Below are 11,815 nucleotides of genomic sequence, written 5' to 3' on the forward strand. Positions count from 1 at the left end.
TTTTCATGGGTCATGGGATATTCTTCTTTAGATCACTGCTCCCCACGATACCCATACACAAACACTTCCAGCTTCGGGGCCAGTGGGCCCGCAGCGCAGGCGTACTTGGTGGTGAGTAGTGTATGTGGCTGTTGGAGTGAGGGCTGGACTTGGGTTCTGATTCTACTAAGGATGGCGGCATTGCCTGGACAAAGTGACTTGACATTCCTCCTGGCCTGGTGACAGGGGCCCTGGTGATGGAGCAGTAAAGTTGGCAGCCCCTCCGCCACTCCATGGAGAAAGGCAAGGCAGTCTGCTTCCATCAAGAGTGGCCGCCTTGAAACCTTGTGGAAGGGCAATTCTGCACAGTCCTACAGGGGTGAGAAGAATCCACGTGATGGCAGGGGTTTGTTTGGGGGAGGTCCCCGGTTATAGAGTCCCGAGAGGTGTAAAGACTTGACACACGCGGGTGAAAGGTAAGGCTGGAGGTTTAAGCCCAGCCAGAGGTGCCTCAAAGGAAAAGCCTGGCAATCCACTCCCCAAGAGCTCACGCTCCCACCGAAAGCCCCGGGAAGCACAGTTCCCCTTGGGCACACACAAGGTCACCACAAGTCAGAGTGTGCTTATTGTTAAGCCTCAGTTTCCTCCTCTCAGAAGCTGCAAAGAAACATCTCAAAGGACTATTCTGGATGCTTTCTAAAGTCTGAGCACCATGTGAGGCACATACTACCATTGCTATCGCCATCGCCATGGCCATCACGATCACCATTGCCATCACCATCACTGTCACCGCCCCGTCACCATCACCATCACTGTCACCGCCCCATCACCATCACCATCACTGTCACTGTCCCCATCTCCATCGCCATTGCCATCACTGTCCCCATCACCATCATCGCCCCCATCACCAATTTGAAACTCCTAGCCCTGAAAGGTCAGGTAGGAAAATCCCCTGCAGGCAGAACCAGGGTCCAGCGCCCCTTCTGTGATATGCTGTGTACTTCAGAGTCCAAAGCCAGCCCTCCACCCCACCTACAGGAGTTCCACTGGCCCAGAGACACCCTCCTCTGACTTCGCTGCAAAGGAAACAACGTGACAACATTGGACAAGAGAGAGGGGAGGTCTTTCTGGAGAAAACTTGAGTCACGACGGAAGGAGACACAACCCTGTGCACTCGAGGGGCTGGGAATTAGAAGATGCTTGCTCACCTCCCTCATTATCCTTGTTGTCAGCACAGGAGGTTTCCATGGCAACGTTGCATCCGGGCCCTCTCCAGCCGGTCTGGCAGACACACTGCCAGCTGTTCTGACCCAGTGTGCATCTCCCGTTGCCGTTGCACAAATCGGGGCAGCCATCTGGTTGGAGAAACGGAGAAGATGAGAAGAAGGGACATGAGGCCGCGCTGGAGATGCAGGGGAGCCATGCAGAGGGGGAGCCAGGCTGCAGGGCAGCCACGGAGCCAGCCTGAGAGTGGGGCTCTCGCCTGCCTTTGAGAGAGACAGGGGAGCAGGCGACACATGCAGTTGCAAGACACAGTAGGGTTGGAGATGCAGGGGAGGCCCAAGGACACTGACCTGTATGGAAGAGTCTGAGGCAACCTTCTCAACGTGGGGACTTCAATGCAAGCCCAGAAAGCTAGACCCGCTCTGTGCTTACAGTGCGAACAGCTAGACCGCTCTTTCCAGCCAGTAGCTCAGGATGGATGCTACTTAAAAGAGTACTCTTTTCCTTCTTGATTTCTCTCTCTCTTTCTCCAACCCTCCCTCCTACCCTCCTTCTGTCTTTGAGAAATGCCCTGTGCAGAAGGGAGAACATTCTCCATCAACAGCTGACAGAGGCACAGAGCCCTGGGCTTTCAGGGATCTTAACTGTGTAGTTACATATAATGACCGTGAGCCTCGTAGACTTGAGAAATGGGTAGTTGTGCTAGGCAGTTTTTCTGAATCTTGTAGCGTTTACTTTAAGGGGCACACTTGGGAAGGTTGGTCACTGATCACTCAACTTATTTGGATGCGATTTAAGTATATGAGTATGGTAGGATCTGAAGGCCTGTGGCATGAGCAGGGAGAGAGAGAGGCATGTGGAGTGTGTTGGGGTGCGAACAGGAGGGCTGGGTACTTCTCACTTTCAGGGTTACTTTCCTTGCTCCTTTTCCCCCTCGCCTTGGAAGCAGCCTACCCACGTCTTTCATTTTTTCCAGCACCAAAAGAACTGCGGCCATCACTTCTGGCTTGAACTGAGGCCAAGGGAGCAGGTGAGGGAGAGAGAAGGGGGGACATTAAAAAGAGAGGAGAGCCCCCTGGTAGAACACACTGTTAAGCATGTGGCTGCTAATGGAAATATTGAGAGTATGAACCCACCCAGAGGTGCCTCGGACCCAGGCCATCTACTCCCAAGAAGTCAGACACTGACCGTCCTGCACAGCCTAGTTTACACGCACCCGTATGGGCAGCCCCCGTGACTGGAGGTGACACTACAGCATGTGGCTCCAGAGTGGGAGAAAGGCTTTTCCCAGTGCAACTCTGATCCCCTTTATCCGGCTCGGACAGAAGCACAAAGCTGCCAGAAGATAGCCACGCTCTCAAAGCCCGCTGACTGACACACAGGCCTACCTCATGTGTCCATGTGTCCGTGTGTGTGTGTGTGTGTGTGTGCGCGCACGTGTCCCGTGTGTGTGTCCATGTGTATGTGTGTGTGTGTGTGTGTGTGTGTGTGTGTGTAGCAGTGATACTGTGGCATGCATTTCCTACTGTCAAGTTTATCTCCTTAAAGTATCCCATGCAATGACTTCTAGACGATTTACAGAGCGGTGCAATCTGTTTTCGGTGACTTCATTTAAATGTATCCCACAACCATGAATTAGCCACAGAAAGCAATGTCCTGCATAGTCCTCCACCTCCAAGTCCCTCCACCTCTGTCTGCCACTCCCTCTGTGTCCACCTCTCTGTGTGTGCGTTTTTATAGCACACAGAGGCAAGGGTGGCCGTGTGGCAGAAGGAGGAAGAGCTTTGTAATGATGGAGGAAAGTGAGTTGGAACATTTTTGGCCTAAATCTTGTGTGTCAAAAGCGTGTGTTGCCCCTGATTTTACTCCCTCGGATTCCAGAGGCCTCCAGGGAGCATTCTCTCTGTTCTCTGAAGCACCTCTCAGGAGCATGCGTGCCAACCTGATTGGTGCATGCGGCCTGGTGCAACTGAATGGGCACCTTATACAAAGAAAGGTCGACCCCTCAGATTCACTTCTTTAAGGAGAGCAGTTTTTCGCCCCCATGTTGAGTTCAGCAGGTGGTAGGGATTCAGCCCTGAGAGATCAGGGTAAGCTACGGAAGAGGAGATCTCCCAGGGAAGGCTCTGTAATGAAGTACCCCACACCTCACACAAGGCTCATCTCATGATGCAGTGTGGTCATTCACAACAATAGTAACACAATCTATCGTCTGACTATTTGGAGCATTGATGCTATTCGTGCGGCAGTTACAAATGCCACGGTGCGAGGGAAGAGCAACGTCGGTCGGGAGGGGTAAAATCAACTTGCCTTGGCTATGGTACACAGCGAGTTGGCAATTATTGACTGATAGACTTGGCAGTTGTGTTATGACGTATTCCAGTAGTTATGCAATGATGTAACCATCCTCCGGTTTGTGACCTGATGTGGTCATCCTCCACTTTCACACAATTCCCACCTTCAAATAATACCTGGTTTGTGGACCCTAACCATACGGGTAAGTGAAGAGTGGGTGTAGAAGGAGAGGAAGCAGGGAGGTGGCTCCCAGGGACTCCATTGTTTTTCACTGCACAGTCCAAGTCTAACGTCCTGATGCAAAGGAATGATCAGTGCTTGCCCGTCTCAAAGAGGGTGCCCTCAGCCTCGGTGATGATCTTTCTCACCGGTCCTACACTCACAGTTCCCGTCCTTCCCTTCCCAACGAGGCGGCTGTGCAGCCCTGGCAAACACTGTGGGGCCCGGTCCTGCTTCTCTGAGAGCGTGCTTGAAGGAGCAGTCCCCCCCCCCCCCCCCCCCCCCTCCCACCCCATTTCAGAAACATTTCCGCAGGAGCAAAATGGAACGCAGTAGGGAAAACCCAAGGGACATTTTACTGGTTCTCCAGGAAAAGAAAATATCTCCAACCTCTAGTCACCTCCAGCTTTACAATTTCCAGCAGTAGAGTTTTGGGGGATGGATCACAGAGAATATACTAAATGACAGACTGGCCAGCATTTGCTCAGCAGGGCATCTATAAAATGTGCTCTGTGATTTAGCTGCTTTGAGGCCTCCCATCTGAGCAAAATCATGCTCAAAGTCTCAGCAGTAACCTCATTGTGTAGGAAACCCACGTTCCCCCAAATAAAATTTAAATTTGCAAAGATCATGAGCAAGTCTGTCAGAGAGACACAGTCAAAATACGTATGTTCCTAGATGGAATAAGGTCCCCCGCCCATCCCCTTCCCTTTCTCTGAGTTTCCTTTTTTCTCTTTCTTTCCCCCACTCAGACCAACTGAAGTGAGATAAACAGGCCACAGTAGCGGGTTTTCTCCAAATTGTATGAGGAAGATGAAAACAGGAACAGTGGGGAGCTGGCAAAGCCCTGCGAAGTTTCAGGGCAGCTGGGAATTAATGGACAGGACTTTGCGTTCAGCTTGAAGAGGAAGAAAGCCACCTTGGTAGGTGCGTGGCGTTGCTAGGCAACCCCGAGTTACCCCCAGCACAAGTTCATTCTGCCGGTGGCCTTCAGAGGAGGCGATTCGTTGTGTTTGTAAAGTGCAAAGCCAGTTTCTGCTCGCAGAAAAACACCACGTAGGAAGTAATTAGTCTGGAGGGCAAATGGGTATCGGGCAGCAGTTTCCCTCTGGAGAGGATCCTATCACTGAAGTTGGATCAGGCTTATGGTCTCACACGTGGGGACCCAGGGGGTCTCCTCTAGGGGTCTCTGGGACATCAGGCTAGCCCTGCCACGACCACCAGGGCAGAATGCCTTAAAGGCACACCTGCTTGGTTGTTTGTACAGCTTGAGGGCTGAGTGCTCAGACTTCCAGTTCTGTCAGGGTCCTGAGCTGGTGGTTCTCAACTGGGGCGATTTCGTATCCCCTCCACCCCACTGACTGCGGCAGTAGGTATGCCCAGGGAAGGAGCTGGAGTGGCACAGCGAGTTAAGCACCGGGCTGCATGCGAACTGCAAGGCCAGTGATTCGAACCCACTAGCCATTTCCCAGGAGAGAGGCTTTGGCCTTGGAAGCTGCAAGGGGCAGTTCTAGGTCGGCAGGGTCTTCATGAGTAGGCACAGGCTTGGCAGCCGTGCGTTTGCTCTTGGTATTTGGTGCGTCCAGGGGTCCCCAAGTGGTGCACACAAATAGGGCTTGCTGACTAATCAAAAGGCTGCAGGTTCCAGGTCTCCCAGAGATGGCTCAGAAGGTAGACCTGGTGACCTGCTGCTGAAAACGCAGCCACTGAACCCCCCGTGCGCACAGTTCTCCTCTGCCACACACAGGACCGCCACGAGGGAGTGTCAGCTGGAGGGGAACTGGCTTTGGGTGCTTGCCAGGGCCCGCTGGCAAAGTCCAGAGACCCGCGTGGCTGTTGCAACTTGGGCAGAGGATTCCTGACATCTCGTGCCCAGAGGCCAAGGAGACTGCTCGGCGTCCTCAGCCCTTCACCACAAGGATGTGTCCGACCCCAAAGGTCAGGCGTGCTGCAGGTGAGGAACCCTAACCTAGAAGCAAAGCGCCAGGAGTTCTGAACCTTCAGTGCTCGCTGGGGGTCCTGGAGGCTGGTCCAGGCCAGGGATGTATGGGATGTATGTGGGAAGGAAGGGTACCAATCAGGGGGTGATGTCAGTTTGGCTTTACTTATAAGCTCTCTGAGGGTCGTGAAAAGACAGTGGGGCCTTCCCTCTCAAGCCCAAAGGTCTTCTCACCAGGAAAAAGTGCCCAGGCCATCAACACGGTCAGAGGCTGGCCACCACAGGCTTCCAACCTTCGGACATAGCTGACACTGGAAACAGGACGAGCAGAGGTCTTTCTATGCTGCCATGTGCCGGATCTCCGGGACTAAGGATGGACACCGTGGTAGCAGAGAATGGACGGGTCTCATTGAGACGCACTGCCAGCCAGTCCATTCTAACTCAGAGTGACCCCATGGGCAGAGTAGAGCGGCACCTGTGGCTTTCTGAAGCTTTACAACTTCGCAGGAGCCGATGGTCTCCCTTGGAGCAACTGGGGGGTTTGACTTGCTGACCCAGCGGTTCGTGCTCTGTGCCTAAGCCATTGCATCCCCACAGCTCCTCCTTGCAGCAGGGTGGGGATTAAAAAAATGCAAATAGATATACACACCAAACCACATCTTTACATTCTGGCCACTCCCAAATCTTCTTCCCTAGTTCTGTCCTCTGAGCTCCAAACTTGGACTCCAACTTACATCTCAGCACCTTTGTTTATTCCTAAGTATCTAAAACTCAATGCACCACAAACATAACTCGGGGTCTTCACGCTCCACCCCAAACTCTGTATACCTCATTGCCCAAGATGGAAACCTCATCGCAGATCACTTGTCTATAATCATCAATCAAAGCCTAGTAATTTTTCCTTTTAAATGTAAGAAGTCTTATTGGTCCTTCCTCTTCAATTTCTCCTCCATCTCCCCTCTGCACTTCACCTCGGGGGTTGCTAGACTCATTCACACCATCTCATCCCTCACCTGGACTCCTGTGATGGTCTTGAGGGCTGTCTCGGCCCCATCATCTGTTCTCCCTGTTTTAGATTCTGCAGATAGCCCCTCACCACGAGCTGTCCACTGGCCCCAGGGTAAATTCTGAAGTCCTTAACCTGGCTTACAGGCGATACTTAAACTGGTTTCCACGGCCTCAGGCGGTGCCAGTCACTTCAAGTCAGACTGAAGCCATTTGGTCCTCGCCGAATGTTTTTCCTTTTCCTATCTTGTCTAACTTCCATCCACCTGCAGACGTCTACTCAGAAGGCCCCACTGCTGGGCAGTCTTTCCAGTGTCCCCAAGCTCAGACCCGCGTTACCTGTCATGGCTTCTTTGTCTTCCCGTCTCGTGACCCTGACCACACAGACCTCACGACTTCAACGCCTGATGGCGCCGTCAGTAGCCCTTCCTGAGGAAATCCCAGTGCTCAACTGCCGGCGAAGTGCGCTAAGCATGTGCCTCACAGTGAACTGCAATGTGCATGATGTCCCCAGGCACTGGGCCCTGAAACGCAGCAGCTGCCCCAGGCACAGCTGTTGCGCTGCAAGTCTGTTGGCACAGGGACCCCGTCTGTCTTGTTCACGCTCAGATTGACAATGTCCAAGAAAGAGTTGGGGACTGAAGGAAAGGACAGCACCCAACTGAAATCAACATTCCCCGATGCCCTTAGCAGCACTGGCAAGGCAGGGTTTCCCAAGACTTTTAGATGTATTCCATTAAAAAAGATTTAAAAAAAGGTAGGTTGACACAGTTATCAGGTAGGCAGGCTTTTTGCCTTAAAAAAAATTAGGCATGAGCAGAGCAATGTCTGCAGCATGGTAAACGTGGGGAGCACAAATGCACTTGAAGAAAGCTATAATTACCAGAGAAGGCTTTTTCTAAAAAATCATCGAGAAATGTTCTCCCAGGTGCGGCAATTTAGAGGTAGAAATAAGTGGCTAATATTGCATCAGGTGCTTGCAGAGAAATGGGGCATTCACATTTGAAATCCCGTGTACCTTAAAAAGCACGGAGGGCCACACCCTGCCCGGATGGAGAAGCGAGGGGAATGCAAGCCAGGCTGCAGAGGCGACAAGGAGCACCGGAGCAGCGAGGCACCCTTGCTTGGTCCCCGGGGCTCTTAGGAGAGCTCTGACACCCGGATTAAAGTCATGTACAAAGTCTTTTCTGAGCTGAGGTAAACCTCGTACTTGGTTTGACATTGGGATGTAACCCCGAATCTGCCTCTTCCTGTCCCTGTGTCCTTGGACTGCTGGATTCATCCCTTTAAGCCTCCTCCACCCTTTGGCTGCACACCTCTGTGTTTTACGGATCCCAGTAAACCAAAGCTCCATCACAGCACAGTCTGTGCCTTTGCCCCTCACTGCTATATCCTTCCTGATCGGAGAAGCAGCCGCACCTGCGCACCAACATTGACTGTCAACTGGATTCCAGTGTGCATCGGTGCAGACTTGAGCTCCATAGATTGCCAGGTCTTTCTTCTGAGGTGCCTCTGGATGGACTGGAGGCCACCTTTTAGTCAGCACCCGAGCAGCCTCAGCGATATCCTCCAGGGACTCAACAAGTAAAGGACACTCGATTGATGTTTGTTGAAAGAGTACCCTCATAAGGGTGTTGATAATCACTACTTTACAGCGACGTGGGAGTTATTAAATGAACGGATAAAGGCAAAGATTCTAGCATAGAACTTGGCGCATGGTAAATGCACAAAGGAGAGCAGCACTTGCAATTACTGTTATTACAAATATGATCATTAGTGGGAGGGTTTCTCAGAAGGACACAGCCTGCAGGGGAAACCATTTCTCTTGGCCTCATGCATTCCCAGACCAGAAGCAGGCAGTGAGGGTGGTGCGCCTTCAGGGAGAGCCATGGCTTTAGCGCCCTGTCCTAAGCCTGACCCTGTGTCCTGCTCAGGGCCCCACCCCCCACTTCCCTGCTCGCTGAGCACCATCCACTTCTCCCTGAAAGAGCTCATTGCAATGAACCCTTTTTTAAAGCAGGGGCCCTCAACTGGCTGTACAGTAGTGTCACCTGGGGGCCCTGGCAACTCCTGAGATCCTGATGCTTGGCTCTAGAGCAGGGAAGCCAGGATCTCTGGGGAGGAGTCCCCGGGGTCAGGGGTCAGTACGGCCTTTTCTGTTTGTTTTAGAGCAGCCCGGGTGATTGCTGTGACTCACCAGCGATTCCAAGTCTGCTGTCTTCTGGGAACCTGTACGACTCCAGAGGATGAAATCCCTGGTTCTACATGTCCAGCTATTTTTTCAGTGTCCTCCCCAGTGCATTCACAAAATAGGATAGGGTGACTCTTTCACTCAACCCCTGGGTGGTTCAAATCATCAATGAACTCTGCTGTTAACCAAAACACTGGTGGTTCGGGCTCCCCTAGAGGTGCGTAGGAAGAAAGGGCTGGCCATCTCCTCTGGGAAAATGAGCCCTGAACACTCTCCTACCAAAGGGGTTGATTGGCCATCTGTTTCTAGGCTTCTACTGAGAGTCAAATAATGGGGCTTCCTGGAGTCCTGCTTGTGGAAAAGGTTGGCTGTTTGAGCACCTATAAAACGGCTCAGCAGGATAAAGACCGGGTGATCTTCTGTAAAGATTCCAGCTTAGCAAAGCGCAGCCGGCTATTGGCTCTAGGTTGTCCTGTAGGGGTCATGAGGAGTCAGACTCACCGTGGTGGCACACAATAGCAAAAGTGCTATGCCGCCGGCAAGTGATGGCATCGCATCTTTGGAAATCCTCTTCACTCTACCACCACAGCCCCCCACCCCGCCCCCACTCAAGCATGCACCAAGGCCAGGCTGGTCCTGCTGGGTGCAGCGAGCTAAGGGTGGAGTAACTGGCTTTTTCTCTTGGGAAGAATGTTACTTTTGAATGTCAACTTAATTACAGAATATCACTGCCCCTCCTCCAAAGGATTTTAAACATCAGTTTCTTGGAGCCGTGTCTTGCCCGAGTTGAGCGCACATTCTGGAAATATTTCATAGAGCCTGCCATGGCACCAGTGCTCCTGCTAGATGCTGGGCACCAGGGATCACCAGGGCTTCAGTAGCCATTTATACTAAAGAGCAGTAGCAAATGCTGAGAAAAGGAATCTGATGCTTGCAGGCAATCTGGGGCAAACCTCAAACTAATGGCAGGAGGCTGGCTGCCAGAGCAGCAGCCAGGGCCTGGCGACCACAGAGCCCGCTCCTCTTGCTCAGCCACATGTGCAGGCGGGAGCTGTGTGGGGACTTGCTTTCCGGGCACAAATTGGCATGGACACTCAGCCAGGAACCTGCACGGGAACAGCTGCCCCTGCTTTGTTAGGAAAGACATGAAAAATCCAGGGGCAGCTGCTTCTCTTTGTTTCGCCAGCTTTGGTGTGTCTTCAAGGGTTTGTGTGTGGGGTGAAGATGGTGGTAGCGGGGGGCGCTGGGGTGGCAAGGGATGAAGGGGCAGCGGTCCTTTGCACGGTCTACTGCTCAACTTCTGTTCAGAAGGCACAAATCACTCCCTGCATGCACTACCCCCTGCAGCCCCAGACGCAGCAGAGCCTCCGTGAGATGATGTAAATGTGGAACCAGCTGTCTGTGCGATGCGCATCCTGGATGCACCTGGATTGTAACTGATCAGCATCATTTCTGACCGTGTTGGAAGAAGGAAGGCAAGGCTGGAAGCCTCAGAAAATACGATCCCTCCTTAGTTGGGAAGAGGGGGCCACGAAGACAGCGACATCCCGTTTCCACCCCCTCCACCCCCTTTGGTGTTTCAAGCTGATGTTGATACTTTTTTTTTTAAGAGAAGAAACTAAGAGTTGAGGCAATAGGAGCCAGAAATAGGAGTGGCTGCTGTGAACGGAGTTCACCAGATGGGCACATGGGAGCAAACTCCTGGTGATCTCCGCTGTCATACATGAGGCTGTCGTGGGTTGAAACTGACAGAGAGGCAACTGGTCAGCCAGGAAGGGTCGGGGGCCCAGGCCGGTGGGTTAGAGAATTCTGATTGGATTTGTGACCACCCTGCACCCCCGGCTCTTTCTACATCATGTCACACCAGCCCTCAGGGAAACCTGAATTTTTCCCCCTTGGGATATCTGATTTCTTTGTTCCACTGTCTCTAATCAGAGGAGGAAGGATGGGGGGCAGGGTAACTGTATTATGGAGGGATTATCACTGTGCTGTTTGCTAACACACACTCCAGCTTGTGCCTGGCCCCTGCTAATAACCCACTAGGCGTTTCTCTCATTCCACATCGAGCCGCATTGCTGAAAGTGTGGTCCCATGACCGGCAGTGTCAGTAGTGCTTGCGTTCTTGCTAGAACGGCACCGCCTGGGTCAGAACCATTGGACTAGGAAGGAGCTCAGTGACCGGTGGCTTATGGAGGTCTCCCAGGAATGCTGGTGCTTGCTTAAAGGTGAGACTCAGGCTTTAGGATCCAGTCCCAACCCACGACAAAGGCTCATGGGGCCTGATTGTGTTACCGGTCAGTGGCTTTCTCATTTTAGGTCACCCCACCTCCCCAGTGCGGGTTCCACCACTTTGCCTGCTTTCAGCTCCGGAACATAGCCTGGCTCCTCCGCCCAGGCTCCTGCCGCCCTGTCCTGCCCGCCCTTTGGCTACCTCACTGCCATCCTGCTGATTCCGACTCATAGGAACCCTGGTCCTCCTGCAGCTGGCAGAGCTCAGGGAAGCCTCTCCGGATTGCCAGCTCAGGGGTTCTCCCCCTGCTCCACACTCTGAGCACCACCCACATCCCTTCGAAAGGGCTCATTGCACGTATGCATTGCTTAAAGCACAACCAAACACCCTTTGACAAGGACACCATGCTTGGTTAAGCAGAGGGGCGGTGAACAAGAGGAGCCCCTCAATGAGCTGGGGGTGACATTGTGGCTGCAACCCTGGGCTCAGGGGCAGGACCAATGGTGAGGACGGCACAGGACCCAGCAGCGTTTTGCTCTGTTGTGCATGGGGTTGCGATGGGTGGAACCACTCAGTGGGCCCTCACAACAGTGCAGCTCTGTCCCAAAGGGTTGCCAGGCTGCCACCCTTATAGAAGCCGACTGCTCCACCTTCCTCCTGAGGAGAGGAATGGCTACTGGGTCCATCCCCCTGAACTTTCGTCAGCAGCCACGTGCTGTAGCCCACAACCACC

General features: G+C 52.9%; 1 protein-coding gene across 1 annotated transcript in view; it reads right to left on the reverse strand.

Annotated features, from left to right (window-relative positions):
- Positions 1–11,815, reverse strand: part of TENM2 (teneurin transmembrane protein 2) — a 1,165,990-nt gene that overhangs the window by 125,055 nt on the left and 1,029,120 nt on the right. Inside the window, exon 13 of the mRNA XM_045284698.1 lies at positions 1,188–1,334. Coding sequence (XP_045140633.1) covers positions 1,188–1,334 — 147 coding nt within the window. The remainder of the gene's footprint in view (positions 1–1,187; positions 1,335–11,815) is intronic.

The sequence above is a fragment of the Echinops telfairi genome, unplaced genomic scaffold (assembly GCF_000313985.2).
Source record: "Echinops telfairi isolate 266 unplaced genomic scaffold, ASM31398v2 ScPeMD7_7469;HRSCAF=8507_0, whole genome shotgun sequence".
NCBI lineage: Eukaryota > Metazoa > Chordata > Mammalia > Afrosoricida > Tenrecidae > Echinops > Echinops telfairi.